At 45.8% G+C, this 25153-nt stretch overlaps 1 protein-coding gene across 1 annotated transcript in view; it reads right to left on the reverse strand.

The window, feature by feature from the left end:
• Nucleotides 1-4414: 4414 nt before the first annotated feature.
• spock1 (SPARC (osteonectin), cwcv and kazal like domains proteoglycan 1) overlaps nt 4415-25153 on the reverse strand; it is a 37186-nt gene continuing 16447 nt past the window's right edge. The window contains exons 4-9 of the mRNA XM_047051624.1: nt 23177-23300; nt 11265-11381; nt 10439-10660; nt 10025-10087; nt 9085-9222; nt 4415-8082 (exon numbers count right to left, since the gene is read on the reverse strand). Coding sequence (XP_046907580.1) covers nt 7886-8082; nt 9085-9222; nt 10025-10087; nt 10439-10660; nt 11265-11381; nt 23177-23300 — 861 coding nt within the window. The 3' untranslated portion in view covers nt 4415-7885. The remainder of the gene's footprint in view (nt 8083-9084; nt 9223-10024; nt 10088-10438; nt 10661-11264; nt 11382-23176; nt 23301-25153) is intronic.

Consider the following 25153-nt stretch of genomic DNA (forward strand, 5'->3'; position numbering starts at 1 on the left):
TTGGCGGGAGTTGACTCGTATTGGGGGGGAGTATTTTCATTTGGGGGATGTACTCATATTAGGGGGTGTCATTTGCACTTCAGGGCCACCGTATCATAACACAATGTTAACATTTTAAATGAGTCTTTATTAACAATTCTCGAAATAATTAAAATATATGTAGCCTATAGGCAAACCCAAACCATAACATATTGTTTTTCAAGTCTATATTGTCATGAGATCATACTGCTGATTATGTAAAAAAACAGAATAAAGGCGTAAATATTGCACTAACATGCAATTCATACAAATTAACTTGACAAAAGATTGAGTCATCCAAAGTTAATGTAGCTAGCTACATGCTATGGTAGCCTTCGGCAGTTCTGTTAGCTCAACAGCCTGCTAAACATTCAATCCATCGCCGTCCAAAATATCTGCTCCCTCTATGGACTGCACTCTGAACAGCATCGCCGTCCGTCCATCCATGCAAAGATCAGCAGCCATCGCCGTCAGTCTATGGACGTCCATATGGACGTCCAAAACGCAAAAAAAGATTTAGCTCCTACTGTCAGATTATCTATGCGAAGAGGGAAAAACTGATGTATGACAGACTACATTTACATTTAGTCATTTAGCTGACGCTCTTATCCAGAGCGACTTACAGTAAGTACAGGGACATTCCCCCCGAGGCAAGTAGGATGAAGTGCCTTGCCCAAGGACACAACGTCATTTGGTGTGGCCGGGAATCGAACTGGCGACTATTGTCTGTATGTTCACTATTCTCTCAAAGTATAAACATATTTTGGGTGAAAAACATTTGTATTATTATCAAATAAAACCCATATATGTTTGCTAATTCTATATTCACACAGGTGAAAAGATAAATAAATAATCAGCAGTATGTGGTACAGGGTGTAGTAACTGATTTATACCACTAGATGAGAGCATTGAACTAATATAGAATGGATTTTTGGGAATCTACACATTTGAATTTTAATTGACCAAAATGAATAGCAGTGGAGGAACAATCAATGGTAGTAGTTATCTAAACCATACACACCGACATTGTCATTGAAATGATGCACGCCACAATTGCTGCATAGAGTAATTGCTACTCACACTTTTGTTCCTTACACCGATATAATAACAGAATGACACAGCAGATTAAAACAGCTTGCCACCAAAAAAAAGCCTATTATAAAAAACACACTGATTCATTTGCTGCCTGACCTCGAAACATTTACATGTTTATATTTAGTCATTTAGCAGACACTCTTATCCACAGCGATTTACAGTAAGTACAGGGACATTCCCCCGAGGCAAGTTGGGTGAAGTGCCGTTCCCAAGGACACAACGTCATCGCACGGCCGGGAATCGAACGAGCAACCTTCAAATTACAAGCCCAATTCCCTAACCGCTCAGCCACCTGACTCACCTGCGAAACACCATCCAATCATGTGTGCAGATGAACTGACAGGTAGAAAACTCCCTCATTGGAAGACACCCCAATGTTCCTGTGATGGCATCTGCCATGAGCCTATTTCTATCTGTCTCATCTCATGTGTCATGTTGTTTAATATGACAAGATGACACTCTCTTAAACCAAGGTTACTGAAGACTCACAATTAGCATTTAATTACCACTTTGGAGTGCCTCACACCGCATCGTTTAACTGCTACTGACTTTGGAGGGAGGTTGACTGTCAAAAGTGTCCTGGACAGACTAGGCATCTGCTTGAGCATGGTAGTGACTGGGCAATGAGGTGGAGGGAGGGGTGGAGAGAGGGCGGGGGGGGGGGGGGGGGGGGGGGGGATATGTGTGGGAGGGTTATGGCGAGAGCGACCCCACACAGATGCCATCGGGTCCGCTCTGCTCCACTTTCCATCTGTGGCCATCTGCTACAACGGGGTGTAGAGAGAAAGAGAGAGGGAGCAAGGGAGATCTAACACAGGGAGATGTGTGTGTGTGTGTGTGTGTGTGTGTGGGGGGGGGGGGGGTAGGCACACTAAGGTGTTCAAGGGCATCACTGCACTTGTCACCATCTGAACACCGGCCGAGAGGGTGTGGTCCTTGGTGATGGTGGGGAGGGGGGGGGGGGGGGGGAGGGGGGGGGGGGAGAGGTGGCCAGAGGGATGACTCACAAGCACAAACACAAACAACACAGTGCACTGTTTATGTGTCACACCTCCTTGTTATTTGTTACTCTGTCACCTCCTGTCTGCTCTCGGGTTGTGAGGGTTTCAGTGGCTTCTTCTCCCGTTCAACTTTCAGCATGGATGTGTGAACTATGTAAATAGTTCAATCCAACAACACAGACTTCTGTTATTGTGACTTCTAACCCCACCATCATGAAAAGACATGCTGATGCCGTAACAGTCAGGCTCTCCTCTGACACATTTCTGTCTTTGGAGTGCGTCTGGCTCAGCTTTCTAGAAGAACCTCTGAGCCCCAGAGAGGGAATGTGCTGGCGGCTCCTTGCTCACTAATCTGTGACTCACTGTTTCTCTGGCAGGATAAAAAGAGCGGATCGTAATTCGTCAACATTTCAATAGTATCTTGCTGAAACCCTCACATCCTTATAATTTAGTGGGTGTGTGTTGAACATGGTGTGTGGCTGGTATCTGCTGTGATCTCCTATGTGTTACTGTGTCTGTGTGTGTGTGTGTGTTTATGTAGTAGGTAGTGCCAAGATGTTTCTGTGGTTGTATGTTTCCATTTTTAATCTCAGAGTTTGCATTCCAGTCACATTGAGACATTCTTTCTCTCTTTCCCTCCTCTCTCTCTCTCTCTCTCTCTCTCTCTCTCTCTCTCGTCCTCAAAGGCAGACAGGAGATTTACGGATCTGCTTCCAAATATTAAGTGGATTAATCAGGAACAGAGAGCCGGGGTGTCATAAATATAAATGAGGGCTTCTGTGAGACGTGAGGCCAAGCGTACCCTCCATGTCCAAACACTGTAGGCCATTAGGAGTTTATCAGCAGTGGATTAAAGCCCAATAATCTCCATTTAAGGAAGCTGGGGACTCCCAGGCCTCTGAAAATGATGGCTCTGATAGGGGTCAATTCAGGATTCGACATGGGTTAGAGTTGGTTGATGCCACACCCTGAGTTAGAGAATTCACTCTGGCTAGGCTACTTTTACTAATTGTATTCTGAGGTTTCAGAATGCAGAAATATTACTTTTAGTTGAACCAAAATGATGGTCTCCAAACATCTTTTACATAACATTTTGTTTGCTTTAAAAGGCAGAAAAGGTTGAGAAAATGATTAGTGTCACTGAACACCCTCCAAACAATTGACTCCAACATCATAACGGAACTATGTGTGTTTACTGTCTCTCTGAGCTCAGAGCCAGAATGTTGTGTCAACACGTCAGTCAGATAATGGCTACCACCCGTCTCCTCCCTCCCAGGGTGCCCAGGGATTCACTGTATGCTGCTGCCGCTCCTATCTCCCTGACAGCATCCCCGAGGGCTCCTCCACTCTCTTCCCTTTGTGCTGTGTCTATAGAGAAAACAGAACAAGCTGCAAACACACATCAAACCTCCTGTGCTGTCAACAACCAGGTCCCCCAGCGAAGGACATCATCTTCTTTTTGTTGGTGGCTCGACCAGCCCATGTAGCTGCAACCATTTCCATTCAGCTTTCCATTCCAATATCTTCCGGGTTTGTTTGTTTTCTTTTGTCGACTATCAGAAAATTGCTTGAGTCGGGAGCCGGGGTTGGGGGGAGGTCCTGGAGATCAGAACCCGGGCATGAGTCTGATTTTATACCAGTGAGTTTAGCTCTCATGGTAATCCACGGCATCAGTTACTGCATCACAGCTTTTAACCAGTCTGAAATCACTGTGACAAAGCCACTGGCATGACAGTAACGTACAGCGGGAGATGGAAGGATAAAGAGAGAGATAGAGAGAGAGAGGGATGACAGCCAGAAAAGGAAGGAGAGGTAGAGAAGAGATAAGAAAGAGATTTGGACAAAAAGAGTGAAAGAGAGACAGAGATAAATAGACAGGGGGAGAGATAGCGAGCGAGAGAAGGAGAAATTGATTTTCCCCCGGGTGCATAAATCAAATAGAGTACAAAAAGGGCATTATCAAATCGATGAATTTAATACAGTATATTAAATGAAGACAATAGCATGTCTACTGAAGGGAGTTCACTGTGACGGATGGTGGTGGATTAATCCAAAGTCAACATTTGGATGAGGGATAAGCTAGTCTGGATGAAATGCCACAACTCTTAAAGTCTTGAGGCATGACTGGTACCTTTTTCATGAAAGCTTGTCTCATGTTCATGTACTTGAGAGCATTTGCCTCTGAACATATAAGTGTGTGTCCATTTGCAGCAGTGCAGCTGTGTCATGTCCAGGTCAGCTCTGTGTGTGTGTGAGAACATGCATAAAAAAGACCAACTCAATTAGGACACACCAACATGTTACGGGACAGGACAGACTTAAATTTATTCAGACAAACATTGTGGAACTGTTACAATAAAATTAAGATATTTTCAGCCCATAACATCAACATTCCATTAGAACTCCAGAAGGGGAAATCAAAAATAATACACTCAAAAACCTTACTACACTATGCTATGGAAAGAGCTACAGGAACCTAGCTACATTAAGGACAATCCATTTACACACCTCAGTCTTTTAAATGCAACTGGACAACGCCACAGTGCCTTCACATGGCAATACATTATATTACATCCCTTAAACGTTAGTATTTTTTCTCTTTACAAGGTAAAAAATATAGAGAATTAACAAAGACGACTTTTGCGAGATATGGCCATTCATGTTCGTATCTTGAGTAGTGGAGTAGCAGTCGTAGTACAACCGTTTTGTGTGTGTCTGCGTGTGGACATTTCAACAACTGCTGAGAAGAGGAAGTGATGTCAGAAGGTAAGGGGATTAGAGGTTATTGCTCTTCTGTTGACTTTTGAGCAACAAGTGAAACGTGGACAATGGGTGGCGAGGGGTTCTCAACTTTTTTGTACAAGCAGGCCAGGCAAAGGGGGTAGGCAGCTGTGACATCAGGATGGGGCAAGGGTCATTGATGACACCATGAGAGGGGTATGTTGAGGCCAGGTTGGTGTCAACCACAGGTGAGGTATTACAGAGGTACAACAAGAAATGACTTTTACACGCACAATACGAGTATGTTACAGTCATGTGTAATGTTTGAAGACATCCGGGGTCAAAACTCATAAGGATCGTCATGCATGTTATCGACGAGGTATATCAACAACCAAACAATTTCAGGGATCAAAGGTGGAGGGAGCAATCAATCAATAGAGGGATCAAGGGAGATCATGATCCACATTGATCTTCCATTCTCTTTCATAGAGGCTGACTGAGGACAGAGCACAAGATAAAGTCTGTAGGACCTGTGAGTATGATATGATAGGCGAGCCGCTAGAGAGAAGAAGGAGAGTAAAGGGGAGGGAGGAGTAGACTGTAATTCACAGACAAGAGGGAAGAAAGAACCGGAAACAGATTTGGGCTAAATGAAAATAAGACAAAAACAGCATCACTTTCCTCCACTGAGATTCCATTCCTCCCAAAAGTCTTCCAGCAGATTTCCCACAATCCTTGGGGAGCTCGACGAGATGAAAGCCTGACTCCACGGGCGTGAAATGGTCTCCCATTACCCACAACCCCCCATCCCGTTAAATCATGGGCTAGATCACCGCTTGGCCCTCCCTCCCTCCTCGGAAGAGCTCAAATAAGGGAAATGAGATGAAAGAGAGAAAGAGATTGCACTTTAAAAGTCACTCACCCCGTCCCCGGTTTGAGGTTTAAAGATGGCAAAGGAGGACGTGAGTAGGCAGAGAGAGTGGGGGAGAGAGAGAGAGAGAGAGAAAGAGAGAATAGGCAAATTCACAAGGGACGGCCTGAACAATTAAGTGAATTTGAAGTTGTGTGAGAGTGCACAGACGGGGAGTTTACCAGCAATAGAAAGATAAAGGGGGCAAAGAGAGAAAACACACACACAGAGAACGCATCTGAATGTGAACAAGCAGGGTTGACATAGATAGACTGTTTTTTAATTAACTTGTTTTTCTGGTAATAATCTCTGTCTGTATCAGTGGGAAATGGTGACATTAGAGCTGAGAGGGTCACTGAACCTAGAAAGGAGCAGAGATGTCTTTGGTGGCCTGCAGAAGGCTGGGGAGGCATGGACCAAATTGAATATCACAATAGATTCTTTAAGTAAAAACCATCTGCCCAGAGCCTCATCACCCTGTTAAAAGTGCAGTGTAACAGTCCACCGCAAGAATGTGAGTGACACGGCATAAAAACAACTGATAAAATAGTGCCTCCAACTCAACTCGCAGTGGAACCGTGTGATGAGTAGCCAAGGTTGTTTGGATACCAAAGTGAAATGCCACTGAACCTTGTATTTGTGTGCTTTAACCATCAGTAGGCCATCCTTCAAACATATTTTAAATGTTCATAACCAGTATTAAAATAAGAACAGATGCCTCCTGGTGGTCTGGTAAGAGTAAACAAGGTAGAGACCTCGTAAAGAGATGAACTGATGACACTGGACTGAGTTAACTGCCTGTTTCTCATCTATAAAAATGCATAGAGTCAGTCACTTACTATACCTAAGTAGCCACAGAACCTCAACTCCATCACCAAAAAAGCCTGCCGAAGTATTTTTTTCTTTTTCTTTTTTCTTGAGACCGAGCCTGACACTTGTGTTGACTCCTTTTTCAAAGCTAAAGCATAAACAGCGTTCCCCCATGCCCTTCTCTTCGTGCTGGCTTCTGAAAGCACAAGGTTATCCCTCATGACCGCTTCTCTTTCTATGGATAGAACAAGAGGTCCAGGATCAAGGCAGCGTCCATAGTCTGACATTTGCCCAAAACCAGAAATTGAATCTGTATAAACAAAAACAGGACGTGTTTTTGGGCCTAAAGTAGCAAATTATATTTGTACTCTTTGCAGCTAAGCGGCAAACCTCCTGTGTTTGGTATTGACAGCAAACTACCACCCACAACCTTGATGAAACAAAGCAGCAAATTAAGATTCGGCAGCAACAAAGCAAAAAGCAAAGACTACCGCGGACACTGGCAGCAAACTGAAGCGGAATCATATATCCTGTCCATGCCGCCATATAAATTATTATAGCCAAACCCAACCTCTTGTTCTCAGTGGAATGTCGAGGAGGGAACATGCAGAAAACACACAGACCATCCTTCTCTGTGACTCGGGGAAATCTCTGGGTCTCTCAAAGACATCAAGATCCACAATCCTCCTGTAAATCAAGGGAACGTATAAAGAAGGAACAGCAGACACATCACACACATGGCACACAGGGACTCAATTCAATGGAAGTCAATGGCCTCAGTGCTGTAGTCGTTTTGTGTACAACATTGTGACAACTTCCTTGTTTATATGTTCCTTGTTACTGAGAACATTTCTCAAAACTCTGGAGACTGACGACAGAAACATTCTAGACAGAGAGAGAGACAGAATCTGGAGCCTCGTTAGCCAACCTATTTACATCCAAATAGTCTCTGGTGTCATGTTCATACCAGAGGCTTAGATAGAGAGGAGGAGAACAGAGAGAGAAGAAGAGAGGCGTGAGGAGAGGAACCAAGACATAGGAACGTTACTGTAAGTAGTAGTCAAGAGTCTGTATGTTTAAGTTGACAATAGAAGCACAGCTCAAGAAGAAACGGGACAGTCTGAACGGAACAAGTCTCTGTTGAAGGCAGGGAAAAGAAAGGGAAAGAGTGATAGAGAGGAAAAGAGATAAGAAGGCAAGAGGGGGAAGAATTGCGGACTGAGGGGAGGAGTGGTGGGTGGGGCAGAAGAGAGACTGAATTGGCTTCAGGTCTGCGTAGAGGAAACGGAAGTCCCTAGTCGGTTGCTGAGAGGATGGATGGAGGGCGGAGCTACCAGACATAGCCAATCTCGTCATCCTTGTCGTCTTCCTCGTCCTCGTCATCCTCGATCGTTCCCCGGGGGTGGATCCGGCCACGCCTCTGCTTCTGCCGGCTCCTCCCAGTCTTAGGTGGCTCCTCCTCCTGGTCGTCGAGGAGAATGACCGCACCACCGCTGCCAAAGTCCCCCGAGGTCTCCTGGTCCTCCTCTATGGAGACAGAAGGACAGGCAGATCAGTGGTAGAGACTGACAGTAGGCAGGCATGCAGACAAAAGGTCTCAAATAAATAAGTTATTCAGTGTGGCCTTTGTGCAAACTTTCATCCAACCACTGTACTGTTATGTGAGCTTAAGCAGTTTGATTCAAGCAGTTTGATTCAACATCCATCTAAAAGCTTGTAGCGTTAGAAAACACCATCCTTTAACTCCCTAATACAGAGAAGAGCATATCACAGCAGCCAAGGCAGACAGAGATAAGACTACACAGGATATTCAAAGGTGTCTGTATTGCTGAAGAAAGCTTGCATTAGCACGCACGCACACACACACACACACACACACACACACACACACTTGCACACCAGTCACACACACACTTGCACACCAGTCACACACACGCACTGGTAGAGCCTGAGTATAGCAATTGTCAAAGAAGATTAGTTCTCTTGTGCCTTAGATGTATCAAGATGCAAAATACACACTCACACACTCTGTTCCACACACAGTGTTCAACAACACAACAAAACCAAATTTGCTCTGATAGCAACAGACCGAAGACTTAATTTGCCTCCCCACACACACATCCCCCCCAACCCTCACACACACCTTTAGTCAGGGGTCGTAATGCGTCTACAAACTACCTACTTATTCTGATGCCTGCCACGTTCAGCAGCAGCAGAGTTAAGCAAGCTGCCTCCAGCTCCCAGATACCACAAGCAGAGCTAACACACACACACACCACTGCCTGCAGAATACCTGTATCAAAGAGCAGCCACACAAAGCCCTACCGTCCACCAAAACACAGGTGGGAGCCTGGGCATAGGGAGGGCTGGGAAGCCCATTCTGATTCAATAGGTGTTTGTTTGACTGAGATAGAGATTTTTGTGCACGTGTCTTACCAGAGGTGGGGTTGCTGTGCATGTGTCTTACCACAGGTGGGGTTGCTGTGCATGTGTCTTACCACAGGTGGGGTTGCTGTGCATGTGTCTTACCACAGGTGGGGTTGCCCTGTTTTCGGGAGCCGGCGATCTCATTGCCATACTTGTCCACGCACCAACACTGACCGGTGCTGCCATGGCACTGGGTAGGCTTGAAGTACCCTTCCTCAGAACAACGAGGAATATAAGCCCCTGGAGAGAGAGAGACAGAGAGAAATAGAAGGGGTGTGGGTAAAAGAGAGAGAGAGAGAGAGAGAGAGAGAGAGAGAGAGAGAGAAGAGAGAGAGAGAGAGAGAGAGAGAGAGAGAGAGAGAGAGAGAGGAGAGAGAGAGAGAGAGAGAGAGAGAGAGAGAGAGAAAAGGAAGAGGGGAATGTTGGGAACAAGGGAACACAATTAAAAGCTCTCCGGTGATCAACATCAGGGGCAGTAAAACCCACATCTTCTGTGCGGCTCTCTCTCTCTGCCCCTGGCTCCAGGTTTCTTGTGTATTCAGAAGCTGAGGCTGGCGATCAATTACTAGCTCTAAGGCTTGGAGACAACAGCCATACATCCTGCTTAAGGCAGACTAGTCACTTTCAATAACGACACACACACACACACACACAGGAGTGCAAACACACATGCACACACACACACAGTCAAACGCATGCACAAAACAAACATACACACAGCCACACACACTCCCAGACACACACCCTCCATCTCTTTTCCCTTCATATGACCCAGTCAAAGACCATTTCTCACTGTGTGCTTTGTTTGGCTTGAGTTATAACACTATTATGTAGTAAATGAGGAGCCATGGGCACAGGGGACAAAAAAGGGAGGTGAATGTGTGTGTGTGTGTGTTGTGTGTTGTGTGTGTGAGAAAGAGAGTATTTGTCTGTGTGTTTTTGACACTAGACCCAAACAGGTAGCGTCATTTGTTGAGGCATTTGCCATAGTAGGAAGGTGAGTGGTATGATTGATTAACAGCTGTCACTCAAGATGACTGACCAATGAGGCTCTTTCGCCGGCCCTGAGCCTGAATCCTGTTCATCTCATTCTGGCAAGGCAGACCTGCAAAACACACACATTTCACACATGTCAATTCCAGTGCTTTATTGGCATTCTGAGAGCTCAGTTTAAATACTGCAAACAAAAATAAAGCATATAAACAGTGAATGTCAACACCACTATGTATGTATAATTCAAAAATATTTGCTCTCTCTCTTTCTTTCTTTCTTTCTTTCTTTCTTTCTTTCTTTCTTTCTTTCTTTCTTTCTTTCTTTCTTTCCCCCTCCCCCCTCCCCTCCCCTCCCCTCCCCTCCCCTCCCCTCCCCTCCCCTCCCCTCCCCTCCCCTCCCCTCCCTTTCCCCTCCCCTCCCCTCCCCTCCCCTCTCTCCCTCCTCGTGTCTCCACCTGTCTCACCATCAGGTTTCTGGAAGCAGTAGCACCACTCATTGTTGGACAGCTTCCCATCCTTGAAGGAGTCACAGGAGTTGAACAGCGGCTTCATGCACAGCTCGTACTTGTCCAGGTAGATGGCGCCCAGCTCTGATTGGTCCAACAGGAGGTCATAGTTCATGTCTAGCTTGTTGAACATCCAACCCAGGGAGTCCTTACAGATGGGAAGAATGCTAGTGTCGAACCCTGGAGAAGAGATTGGGATTGGGGGGGGGGAAGAAAGAAAGATATAGAGAGGTAGGGAGAGAGAGAGAGAGAGAGAGAGAGAGAGAGAGAGAGAGAGAGAGAGAGAGAGAGAGAGAGAGAGAGAGAGAGAGAGAGAGAGAGAGGGGAAAAGAGGAAAGAGGAGGGACGGTGGGCACAGAGAAAGACATAGAAAACAAAGGGGGTTGAGAGAGAGTGCTTAATTTGATCTTAATTTGTCCAAGCATGTTTACTCATTCTCTCCATCTCATATAAAGTTAGTTACAAGAGAGAGAGAGAGAGAGAGATAGTCTATGTATGTGTTTGTGAGGATGTGTGCTGAAGACAGAGTTCAGGCTGGGGACATGTGTATGGTGTCTGGGGTTGAGTCACAGTGACTTCCACGTTCTAAGGGGTGCTAGTCTGTGTTGACATTTTGAAGGGAGCGAAATAGGTTGCTGTCTTCCCCATGAGAATGGCAAAGAGCAACTCTGACAGTTATCATTTGATGTATCATTTAAAAAAATAAGACATTAAGAGACATACTGTCAGACTCGCACACACAAACTCACTCACAAACACACACAGGCACACAGGAGTTACTCACTGCCAGCTGCAGAGTCCGTGTTGGAGGATTTGAGATCTCGGTTAGCATCCAGGTGGAGAACCCCAAACCAGTCCTTCAGTCTGGATGCCAGGTTCCGGAGGTCTGCATCACTGCAGGCTACGCACATACACACACACAAACATATACAAACACAAAAGTGCAAACACACACAAACACAAAGGGAAAGATTTAAGGTCACCAATGTGTGTTTCAATTGGTCATCAATAGATCGGTCCCCTCTCATCCTTGTGTCTACTCTCCCTACTCTGTAATCCCTCTTTCCTCTACCCAAGACATAGACTGTTTAAACACACAGTACGCAAGAAGCTAACTTGTGTTGCGCTGCTAGTTGTCATAGGAACACAAGCTGTCAAACCTTTGTTCCTCTATAAGCTGAGGAGCGCATGTGAGCAGGTGTGTATGTGTGTGTGTATGAGTGTGTGTGTGTGTGTACTTCAGTGATATCATATCTACTTTGATCAACCAACAAAAAGATAAGCAAATAAAGATGAAAGCAGTGAGAGAGAGAGAGAGACATCGAGAGAGAGAGAGCAGCATCTTCTAAACTGAGACAAAGTAAAGCAAGTGGAAGAGCATGGTTGTGAAACAGAGAGAGAGAGACTATGGCCTGATAGAGCAGAACACTTCACACTTGAGAAGGAGATTAAGGGAGACAAAGAGGGAGAGAAGGGGGGGATGGAAAGATAGAGGAGGAGGGAGAAGGCAGGAGTGTCATGATGAATGGAAGCAACACATTCAGCCTGTCACAGCCTCATCAAAGATGACATCTCACAGGTAGCCAGGAGAGACTATGCCACAGACTGCTCTACAAGCACACACATCCTTGGTAGACAGGCTTACACTTGACACAGACAAACATGCTCAAATCCATTTCAACCATTGAAATCCATTGATGACCAGATTGATTAGTTAGGGAGTCAGATGGCTGAGCGGTGAGGGAGTCGGGCTAGTAACCAGAAGGTTGCCGGATCGATTCCCTGCCGTGCCAAATGACGTTGTGTCCTTGGGCAAGGCACTTCGCCCTACTTGCCTCGGGGGGAATGTCCCTGTACTTACTGTAAGTCGCTCTGGATAAGAGCATCTGCTAAATTAATGCCATTTGTCAAACCATTAATGGCAAGGTCAAAGGGCAATAACCCAGACTAGCTGTGTGTCTGTGTGTGTGTCTCTGTGTGTGAGCCTTAAGTTACACTGGAAGCACCCTAACGCTAAACACTACAGACTGTTTATCAAGCTAGCTTGCTACGGAAGAAACATTTAAAGAATGAATGCCAACACAAGGATCCCTACCAACCAGTGTTGGAATTCATTGAGAACTTTGGCACATTCATTTCCCCCCCCCCCCCCACGTCACCTTTAGAAAAATGTTTCCCCATCGGCCAAGCTCAATCATTCCTAGACCTGTTTTACTTGCTATAGTACTGAGAAAGGGACAAAACACATACACACACACAAGCACCCCCACACACACCTCCTGTTCCCGGTAGATGGGGTTGGCTCAGTGTAATAGGAAGTCTTTATCTAAAATTGAAGCTGTGGATTTCAGTGGTAAGGTAGTTTTCTTTTCCTGTAGACCTGCATGAGTAACAGTCAGATTGGGGAAAGAAAAACAAGATAGAGGATGTAATTCTATCTATTCACTGCACCTCTACAAGAACGAGTAACAATATCTGTATGTGTGTGTGTCAGAGCTCAACCAGAGATTGTCAATCGTTTTGTGTGTATGTATGTATTTGCGAACTTTGTGCTAAGCCAAAGAGCGATATCTTTTCTGTGGGAGTGTGTATGTGTGTGTGTTGGAACTCTATGTTAAGTCAGAGAGTGATACTGGTGTGTGTGTGAGATACATTTTGCAGAGAAATATAACAGTTGTGTGTGCTCCTTTGTACTACTGTACACAGTATACTGTGTGTATATAGTATGTATACTTACATACTATATACACAAAGTATACTGTGTGTCTGTGTTATAAATATAACACAGACATTTTTTCCCAATATTTGTGTGTTCTTATGTTTGTGTGCGATTAAGAGATCTCCCTCCAGGCTGTGTGACATTGAATCCCAAGTTGCTCCCAATAGGCAAATTAAAGTATTGCATGGCAGCTCTGCCATGCAAGTAGTGTACACCTGCAGGTGTATAAGTGTGAGTGTGAATGGATGAATGAGAGGCAAACATTTGAAACACTTTGAGTGCCGCTAAGGTAGCAAAGCGCTATATAAATGCAGACCATTTACCATGCAGTCCATTTCCACACTCAAACATGTCACACACACACCAGCCAAAACACTCATGTCTTTACTATACAAAGAGTTACAATTGCATAGATAATTCCTCAAACCCACTCTGTCTCACACATACACACACATACACACACACAGACAGATCGTGGAGGTAATTCCGAAATTGCCAGGGATACCTGACAGCATTGGCATTGGATTCCATTAACCCCCGCCCCCTCAGCGACAGAAGAGAGGGGCGGACAAATGACATCTATCTAGGACAGAGAGGAATGGAGAAGGGAAATGTTTTTTCCACTGTCATCATATGGTGTGTGTGTGTGTGGGTGTGTGAGTGAGTGGGTGGGACAGAGAAGGAAAGAGACTGTGTGTGTCTGTGACACAATGTGTATGTGCGCGCTCTTTGGTTGGAGTATGCGTGTGTCTGTGTGCATGTCTGTAATAGTGTGTGTGTATGTGTGTAATAGTGTGTGTGTGTGTGTGTGTATGTGTGTGAATGAGAGATAATGTGACCCTCTCGGCAGGACCAGTCAGATAACATTCCGGAGTATTCTTCATCTCAGCCTGACCAGCAAAGACGCCAAGACAGCATCCCCTCAGAAAAAACATCTATCCACTTCCACAAATATAATCTGCACCCCGGCAGAAATACCATCTATACTGGCCCTGATGTACCATCTGGCACCTGGCAACCACAGGCTCTCTCTCTCTCTCTCTCTCTTCTCTCTCTCTCTCTCTCTCTCTCTCTCTCTCATCTCTCTCTCTCTCTCTCTCTCTCTCTCTCTCTCTCTCTCTCTCTCTCTCTCTCTCTGGTCTCTCTCTCTCTCTCTCTCTCTCTCTCTCTCTCTATATATATATATATATATATATATATAATTGAAGGGGGTTTATTGACATGAATTATTAAAATAAACCATGATGTCAAAGCAGTCCACAGTGAAGAGACAAAACAAACGAAAACATCAAAAGCCAGAGGAGTCAGTGGTAATTAGACTTAAGTAACAAAAATAGAAACCAAATCATGTTTTTTTTGTAGACTTGGGTTGCAAAAACCTATTCAGCTGGAACTACACTGAAGAGACATGGCTGCTTTATCTGTGTCTTGGATCATCTGTTATCACACACAGGAAATAGACTAGCTCTGTCCACCCGGAAACCCTCAACCAGATTACATACACAAACGTTCTCTTTCTCTCCCACACACAAACACACTCACGCACACACTTTCTTATCTCATGTACTCTCTCTCTTTCTCTTTCTACCCTTCTCTTTTTCTAATCCCATCCCTCTTTCAGTCTCCTCTTCTCTCCTGTGTGAGGTTTTAATCTGCTCCTTCTGTTGCCGTGGCAGCCACCTGTGCGATGTCCTCCCCTCCCCCTCATCCCCTCTTCCACAGGAATAAAAAATAAAACAGGTGGGGGAGAAGAAGGGCAAAGATAAACAAATGAAAAGAAAGACAAACCTGATCCAGAGCCCAGTCCCTAACTCCAGAGTCAACAGAATGACTATAGAGGTCACACAGGCTCATGTGACCATGATTGTGTGTGTGATGGAAAAAGAGCAAGAGAATGCAAGAGATAAGAGGAAGAAGAGACATATAATGTGTGTGTATGCATTTGTGTGTGGGCGTGTATGTGTGTGTGTGTGTGCGCGTGAGAGTGATGATTTAGAGGGGCTGTATGGGACCACGGGTTATCAGCACGTCCTCCGTGCAGGCGGCCATAACAGAGGAACTGTCATCATCTAAATAAGTGATGGGCTGGGGAACAGAGCAGAGAAGGGAGGGAGGGAAAGAGGGGGAGGAGAATGAGGAGAAAAAGTGGAGGAGGGGGTGGTACAGAGATGAGGGAGAGGAGAAGAGAGGGAAGAGGAAATAGGTTATAGATGGAGGAGGGGAGAAGCGAGAGAGGGAAACAAGGGGGCAGAGAGGGAGGAGGAGAGGGAAAAGAGGTGAGGAGGAGGGAAGAGAGGGAGGAGTGAGAAGGAGCAAGAGAGAGGGTGAGGAGATTTGTTTATTTGTCGGTCTGTCTGCCTGTGTCTGCAACACACTCACGTCCTCACACACCTTGGTTTCTTTCATGTCTCCAAATACAGATTGATGAGGAGCAGCAGCGCCAAAAACAGAATAAAAAATAAAACCATCTCATTACTGAATGTGAGGAAACACTTGGGAAGAAAAGATGCACCAAGACGGCTTATTACTCAAGCTGGGACTCTTCTGTTCCCTCTCTCTGTCTAGTGTGTATGTGTGTGTGAATGTCTGTGTGTGTGTGTGTGTTCATCTTCATTAACCCCACAACCCATTTAGTGAAATGAGTATGTGAGAGAGAGACAAAGTTGCTCTTCACACTGGGAGGACAGAGAAGGGGCCCTTGGACTAATGGACAGGCTTTCTCAGAGTGATTAGCACTGCCACATTAACACAGAGGATAATGGTATTTGTTTGTTGGAACTGTGTCAGTTTGTGTGTGTGCATGCTTGGTGTGTCTTAATGTCTTGATGTACGGGTAATGGAGTTTAATTGATTAATGCTTCACATTTAAATACCAAAACCTTAAATTTGGGGCATGCATTCGAACACTCTTTCTATCTCTCCCCCCCCCCCCCCCCCCCCCCCACACACACACACACACACTGCCTAATCTCAAGACCAGGACTATTTCCCCCTTTTGACTCTTGGCCTTCTGGTCCAATCAGGCTCATTTGAATGAGGAACTCCTTCAGTGTCTCAGCTTATAAATAAATGAGACGCACATGTGAAGGTGACTCAGCGAAAGCTCACAACGCTCTGAACGCCAGACCAGCTCCTGACTTATTCATAAACGTCATTTTTGACTGTGTCTCTTCGGAGAAAGACGGATCCGGCCAGGTCGGAGGGAGGGAAGGAAAACGGCGGCACTAACCTTGAGACGACAGGCTGTGATCACACTCAACATGAGAGGGAGGGATGGAAGAGGGGAAGAGAGGACACGTGAAGTGGGGCTTCAAGCAGGTGGAGACAGATTGAGAAAGGAAAGAAAGAGGTATATTTTGTACCTTTTTCTTTCCTCTCAGTCGTCCAGACTGCAAAGCTGCATCGTTGCCCCAGAGAAAACAGAAACATGAAGAAGACCTGTCTGTCTGCACGGCCACACTCGTTTAACCCTTGTGCTGCCTTCGGGTCACAATGACCCTAAGGTTCACAACGACCCATCGCTGTGCTGCGATAACTTTACCCAATACAAAAACAAATAAAAAGCATTTTCTTTTTTCTGTGGGGGGTGTGAGACAGCCAAACGGTTAAAAGAAAATGCTTCACTTCATTTTTGTAACACGACGCAACACGATGGTGGGTCAAAATGACTGAGGGGGTCACAATAACCCGAAGATAACACAAGGGTTAAGACATCCTTTGGGAGTGATGTCTATCGGTTCTGGCACCTTCTATCGTCAAACCGGTCTATTTAGAATGTCTGAACAAAACTATGGAACCGCTCCAGTACAGAGTGATTATCTGAGTAAGTATTGAACAAATAGTTTGGTTGTCAAAAACAGTGACTTCAAAGTTACAGAAACCTGTAAGTGACTCAACTAGGCAGAGATGATGCCCCCAGAGAGAGGAGACGACAGGCTGACAGATGTACTTTACTCATTCTCACGGAACAATTCCTGTATGCTGGAATATGAACTGTGTGCTGTAATTAGCAGGCAGGTGAGTTTTTGTGTTTTGAGTCTTTCTGAGACTGAGAGATGGGGCTGTGATATTTGTAACACACATTCCAAAGTTGGCACGCACGCATGGACGCACACACACCTCAGAGCTGACAGCAGAGCTGAGATTAGTAACAGAGTCGGGGGGGGGGGGGGGGGATGGGGGGACTGGGGGTATAATTACCCAGTTCTCTAATTTGACTGCATCAGTATCCTTCACATTGTACCATGCAGACGGTCGTCACGGCGCCCCCAGGCCGAGGGTAACCTGACGGGAATGAGTGGTGACAGCCGTCGCCAGTGCCGCTGCTACGCCACCCATCCACGCTGTCGGGGGCGTCGGCCTGATTCTCTCTGCCTCGCCTCTCCCAGACTCCTCTCTGGCGGCGTTCCATAGGGTTCCACTGTGTGTGTGTGTTTGTGTGTCAGCTGTAACTACAGCTCCCCTTGTAAAACATCTATTGCAGACCCGGCCACACTGTTCAGTTGCCCGGTATTGTTCACCATGACAACCGCATTCATTTGACAGCTGTTCTGTCATTACAATCCCGAAGAGCTGATGCCCAAGATAGCAACATGTTTTGAAGGAGTTGGAGTTTGTTGAAGCTATGTTGGAACCAGATGGTGCTGTGAACCTTCGGTGCTCTGCTGAGAAAGTTTGATCTGTCCTTCCTCTGTCCTGTCCGTCCTCATCCTCTTCTCCCTTCACCCCCTCCTCCCTGCCTCCCTGCCTCCTCCACCTTTCCATCCAATTTGACCTTTGCCTTCACTCTTCTTTCTATCCCTGAGGAGTATGTGTGTGTGTGTGTGTGTTGTGAGTGAATATGTGGGTGTTTGCGTCTATGTGTCATGATATGCCGACTGTCTGTGTGTCTGGTATGAGTGTCGGCTTAAATGTTTGTGTGTGTGCATGTGCGTGTATGTGTGTGATGACAGGCTTAGCTCCCCTTCACTAAAGAGGGTTAAATCACACACGTTCAAACACAATTCGATGATGGGGGGGGGGAAGGAGAGAGAGAGGAGGGGGAGAGCAGAGGAGAGAGAGAACAAAGACAACCTGCCGACGTGTTCCATTGTTGAGCAGTGTGGGCGCTGTGGCCAGGACAAATTTAATTCAGCCAGGGGATTTAGCCCATTCACCGGCCACTGATGCGCCCGCTTTGTAAGCCTATCTCTCACACTAGCGCTACGCTAATCATCTAGCCGAGGGTACAGAAAACCCATTCACGTCTGCTAGCAATGGCTTAGCATTGCTAATTAACTCTACACATTAAGACACCAGAGGAGAAGAAAATGACTTTGACCAAAGAGTTCCTCTTTGTAAGAACGCTGAAAAGAAGGCACAACTCATAGAAGGATTTACAGAAAGCAAAGGCACGCTGCGTTGTAATTACAGCGCCAGCTCGACTATTTAGCTAAATCCTTCACTTCAGCAAAGAACAAACAAATGGCTAATTTTGATAGTAGGCAGGAGACAGAAAACACAGTTAGATAGGAGCATTATAAACACCCCAATTAAGAAAGACATAGAACACACGGACGCACACACCTACCATGCATCATTAGTAGCCAATTAAACATGCACATTGATGCGGGGCATTTAAAATTTTTCGGTTTTATTTAAACAGCAGAGAATTTTATCCAAGCAACACAAAAACTGTGCATAGGCTGGTCAAACTATAAGTGTAGCGGATAATCAAGGATTAGACTGTAACAGTGCACAGTTCATCTCTCTCTCTGAGCCTCCCTGGGCCTGTCAGTCTCGCTCTGCCAGCCCTGCCTGTAGGCCAGGTGCCAGGCACAGGTGTGCCCACACCCTCTGATACCCTCAGGCCTAAAGGTCAGAGAGGGGTTAAACTCCAGCTGGGCCTTCCCAGCATGCACCTCTGTCCCCATATGGCCCCGGAGTTCTGGACTAAGCCCGCGCCCAGAAAGGAGGGGTAGGGGAAAATACTGGGATGGAACATGAAAAAAGAGAGAAAGATAAAGAAAGAGAGAGAGAGAGAGAGAGAGAGAGAGAGAGAGAGAGAGAGAGAGAGAGAGAGAGAGAGAGAGAGAGAGAGAGAGAAAGAGAGCGAGAGAGAGAGAGAGAGAGAGGGGAAACATTTTTGAGAAATTGTGAGAGATAAACAAAGAAAGAAAGAGAGATAATGTTTGCAGACTCCCAAATGATGGATTGCCAGGGAGGCAGGTGACAGCGCGTCAGCGGAAGAGTGAGAAATAGAGAAAGGGGAGAGATAGAGAGAGGGGAGAGATAGAGAGAGGGGAGAGAAATGAGAGATTCAACTCAAACACCACACACACCTCAGACACGCGCAGTCTGTGGGTGGGTGTGAGCTGGAGACACCCAGACATCACTGTATTTGACAGGCTGCACTCTGCCTTGTCAGATAGGGAGGGAGGGAGGGAGAGAGGACGAGAGAGAGAGAGAGAGGGGTGGAGATAGAAGGCCGGGCCTCTTAGAACCATCACTCTGTACAGTCCTCATTTACCTAGCTATCACTCAGACTACAGAGAGGAGCAGGGAAAGGGGGAGACATGTGAAAGGGAAGGAGGGAGGGGAGGGAGGGAGAGGAGTGAAGAGAGAGACATGTTTAGAGGCAGAGGTAGAGAGTGGGGACATTTAAATAGAGAAATTAAGGGAAGTCAAAAAGGGTGATAGTGGAGAGTGGAGAGAAGGGGTGAAGGAGGAGACACAACCTGCACTCCTTATTTGACCATCCATCATCAGTATTTGCTACTGCAATTTAAGGAGGGAAGAAGGGAAGGAGAGGGCGTGGGGGGTAGGGACGGAAATGTATACAGAGACAGAATGAGCAATAAGAGAGACTTGCAATGGAAACTGAGAGAAAAAAAGATTGAGAGAGATGAGACATAGAGGGAGACTTTCCACTGAGCTTAGCCACTTCTCTCAAACTCCCCTGTCCTATCCTCCAGTCAACTCATGACACACACTTGCCTCAGGAACTGGATGAAACATTTGCATTTACACACACACACATAACCCATGCTACCCTTGGGACACACGCTCATCCTCCGAAAACATCACATACAAAATGAGAGAGTAAAGTAAGGAGATGGAAAATAAGATCAAAAATTCAGGGTCATTTCCGTATGTTATACGGTCTACAGCAAGATGAACAGACCCAGAAGAGGCGAAAACAAGAACTGAAAAAAAATATTTTGCTCTTTCTCTTTCTCCACCAACCCCTCTTCCCCTCTCTCTCTCCTTCTCCGTCTCTCTCTTTCTCCACCAACCCCTCTTCCCCTCTCTCTCTCCTTCTCCGTCCCTCTCTTTCTCCACCAACCCCTCTTCCCCTCTCTCCTTCTCCGTCCCTCTCTTTCTCCACCAACCCCTCTTCCCCCCTCTCTCTCCTTCTCCGTCCCTCTCTTTCTCCACCAACCCCTCTTCCCCTCTCTCTCTCCTTCTCCGTCCCTCTCTTTCTCCCCCCCCCCCCCCTCCCCCAGTTTCTCTCACAGACATACAGACTCACACTGGGACTATCAGCATGCCCAAACACACAACCAGGCGTTCTGCAGAAAGGAGATGATTAATTAGTTAGCCAGCAGTCAAGTCGGAAGAAAGGCTTGTCTATCACGGTATCACTCTGAGCCCCCCTCCCCACTCCCCACACACCATCAGTCAATGTTCTGACTAAAGAGAGAGGGAGACAGGGTACGGAGACGGGGGTGTAAGACTAGAGATAACGAGAGGGCGCTAATTAATTAGCACCCATTTTCCTTTTGTACTGCTAAGTCTCAATTGTGCCCGACGAACTCTTGGCCCCCTGTTAGCTAAACCCTAATCATGCACAGGAAGGAGCATGGAGCTGGGGGAATGGACGTGCTCTCTGCCGTGTGTGTGAGTGTGGCATGTGTCTATGTGTGTGCAAGAGAGAGAAAGACAATGATTGAAAGAGTGTGGACGTGTGTGTGGTGTAGAGAAAGACAATGTGGATGTGTGTGCAGTGATGGAAAGTTAGGAGGGCTTGGGTGTATGTGTGCATGGATACATTTGTGTTGTACGGGTGCGTGTCTTCATATACTTGGCTAGACAGTGTGTGTGTGTGTATGTGTGTGTGTTTGTGTATGCGAGAGAGACAGAGATAGAGAGATAGACAGACAGACAGACAGAGATAGAGACAGATAGAGCATGTCCAGTCATGGATTTTTCTCATTTACCCCTGACATAAATGTTTTTGGTGGCACTGTGCCAAAACGTCTGATCTGAGAGAAAGAGAGAGAAAAAGAATAGAAAAAAGACGAGAAAGAGCTGTGTCGTCTATGAAAAACAGAAAGCCTCCTGTCAAGACACACCATCCATATTCATAGCCTCATCATTGATGCATCCCTCACTGGTACTCAGGCAGTAAGAAGGGAGAGAGAGAAAGAGGGAGGGAGACAGAGAGGGATGCAGGATGAGTGAGACAGAGAGAGAGGCAAGAGAGGGAGAGACAGAAAGAGAGCGAGGGAGAGAGAGAGAGACAGACAGAGCGAGAGAGATAGGGAGAGAAAAAGAGAGGGGGAGATAGAGAGAAAGAGAGGGAGGAGGGGAAGGAGACATAACTGCTGTGTTAACCCTAACAGTACACTGTACACATACAATAGAAGTATATACATTATTATCATCTGCTCGTCGACACTTCTCCCCCTTATCCATCCCCCCCCCCCTCTCTCATGACAAGACTCTCAATACATGACTGTGCTTGGTAACCTTCTAGGCCAACGTAAAGATACATGTACTTCTGTATCTCTCACACACATTCACAAACACACTCACAAACACACCCACACCAACACACTGCCCCTATTCATCCCTCATCACATGACTGCAACTGGATGAGGAAACCTTTTTCTGCTGTTTTTCCCCAAATTGCATTTCTCCTTTTGAATCCCTCCATCCATCTCCTGAAATCCTATTTTCATGACAAACAATAAGACACACACAGTCACTCCCTCACTGCCCCCCCCCCCCCCCACCCCGATAACTCCTCTGTCAGACGCAGCCTGGAAGACAGAGAGGGAGGGAGGGGGAGGGGTGACGGAAGACTGGGGGATTCCACTAACTCTTAAAAACCACGAGAGGTTAAATGTGTTTGTGTTTCGTGGGAAGGACAGTAGGTAAGAGTGTGTGTAGCATACACATCATCCACACAGTAAGAGTGTCACTGTCTCTGCAGATTACAATCCCTTGCACGCACACACCAGCAATCACTTTCCAATTAAAAGATCTTGTCTGAGCTGTATTTGGCATGGAGTGCTTCTCTTAACTGGTTATAAATCAATTTACACTGAAGATATTGAGGGCCATTTTTAGTAATCAAAAGGGTTGTTATCTCAGAAACACAACTTTTATCTACATCTTTTACATTTTCATTACATTTCATATTTTCTTCATTTAGCAGATGCTTATGACTGGCCAATACACAAGTAAAGAGACCAACAGTAAAGTAGACAGAATAGTATTAACTTAAAGTATATTGTGTATCATTCTAGTTTACATACATTTGAAATCCTTTCAAATCCTTATGTGTCATTGAAATATCTTCTTTGGCTTAAATAGGACGGACGGTATAGTCCCACTCCCACCTGTTACTCCAGGCAAAGAGCATTTACTATTTGAATACAGGTCCAGATTCAATTGATTCTTTCATCTAGATGTACACACACATACACAGGAGAGACACTGGGAGAACACTGTGTGACACCAGGCTGTGGGTGAGAAGTAGCATTGAACCAAACACAGGCAACTGGCAACCAGCAGGCACAGCCATGAAGCCAGGACCTCACTCATTCAATCAACATGTAACACACAATGACATCCTGCTAAGTTGGTAGAGAACAGTGTGTGTGTGTATGTGTCAATGTATGTCTGGGTTTGTATCTGACTGACAAACCACAGACAGAAGCTACACAGCAGTTGTCAGCTAGTTAAGCTAGCGTTAAGCTAGAATTACTCACCAGCCTTGTCGATTTTGTCACTGTGTGACTTCACCACTTCCTGGCCAGGAAGACATGGACATGGGCCCTCACACTTGGGAGAAATGCCCTTTCCTGATGTACACGCCTGGAACTCCAGCTTACACTACAGAAACAGACAGAGAGATTTGAAGACAATGTTGTATTAATGTAGAAGCTATTCCAAGAGGTGCATGCCTGGAACTTTCAAAAACACAACATAAACACATACATATATTTGGGGGAAGTTTCGTATTTTCATATGACAGGTATGCATGCCTGCAACCCAAGGGTAAGGTTGTATTTGATTGCATAACATGCAGAAGTGCACTCAAATTACAAAAGACACACAGAGTTGCCGTAAATGTACAATTTGTTTCCCTAATGTATCAGCAAAGATGTCTGGCTTGCTACAAAACAAATAAGCCTAGGAATGATGGGAAATGAAGTCTTTCACAAAAGATGTCCAGGCCATGCATCTCCCAACTCTTTATCTCCAAACAACAGCATATACAAAACAGCAATTACAACCACAATGTTGGTACAACAATAGCCTGAAAGCATGAAACCAACCATCCTGCCTGCAATAACCAAGCTCAATGAGAGCAAAAAAGAAAGAAATAATACAAATAGTCAAGTCACCCCAAAAAAATCCAATCACAAACTACCTCCCAGCAAAATAATGAGGCTTCAGATGGATAATGTAAATTCTGCCTGGGAGGATCTGGAAGTGTCGCTCCTCCTAACACACACAGAGCGCTCACAGACACACACACCCCTCTGGTCTCAGCTTTCCTGCTAACACACACAGAGCGCGCGCACACAGACACACACCCCTCCGGTCTCAGCTATCCCGCTGACACTTCCAATTTCACACCTTCTAATTTAAATCCATCACTTCCTCCATGACAGTTTGTAGATAGCGGCACTAATGTCGCCTAATGAAATTTGTTGACAAAGGTACGGTGGGGGCCCCGGTCTACACATATTGAATTACCTGTCTGTTGAAGGAGCTGCATGTGTGCGGGTCATTTGTGTGTCATGCACGTGTGTGTGTGTGTGAGATACACCCCTGCTGGTTCAATTAACTGTCGCTAATGTCAAAGAAACATGGTTGACTTTTAAGAAGACCCAAGAATCTTTAGGAAAACATCTGCCACTATCTGCACCATTGTGATGTGTGTTTTAATGAGACGCATGCCTTGGAAAGTACCCAGCAAATTAGAGACGAGTTAGGCAGAAGATGCTGTGAAAAAACACCAACGTGGAGAAAAAGGGAGAGAAACAAATAATGAGAATAATAAGGAAGTCAGATTGAAAAAGACTGTGTGTATGTGTGTGTTTGCGCGGGCGGGCGGTGGATGAGAGTAAAGCAGGACTACATATTCGGAGCGCAGAGGGCTTACAAGAGTTTCCAGAGAGAGAGAGGGATGAGCAGACAGAACAGTGGGGGAGGAGAGGAGAGACGGAGGACAAGTGGAACGACTTAAGGGAGAGGAGGAGAACCGCAATGGAGCTTCACCCAACAGCCAAACATCTCTCCAGAGATGAGAGATTTGAAAAGTGTGCATGTGTGAACTCGTGTGTAAGCTGTGGAATGTGTAAACATATATTACCAGGGCTCATATTAGTCACTCCTAAATATGAGTGTGCGGCGAAAGATCACGCAAAGCAATTTCATATATTCGGAACCAGATTCCTTTTACAGCTAGCTGACCTTAAACACTCCAAGCTTTCACAATAATCTTCGGGGCAGGAGGGGGGTGGGGGGGGTGGGACAACAACAGATGCCCCCTTCACTCCATTTGGGATGGATAAGGCAATTCTTGAAGAGGTGTGTGTGTGTGTGTATGTGTGTGTGTGTGTGTGTGTGAGAATGAGAAAGGGGGAATAGAGAGAACGTGTGTGTAATTGAGTGCATGTATATGAAATTGTGAAAAGGGGAGAGACCGTGTGTACATAAAGTGTATGAGTGTTAAT

This window comes from Hypomesus transpacificus, unplaced genomic scaffold (genome assembly GCF_021917145.1).
Source record: "Hypomesus transpacificus isolate Combined female unplaced genomic scaffold, fHypTra1 scaffold_160, whole genome shotgun sequence".
In the NCBI taxonomy this organism is placed as follows: Eukaryota; Metazoa; Chordata; class Actinopteri; order Osmeriformes; family Osmeridae; genus Hypomesus; species Hypomesus transpacificus.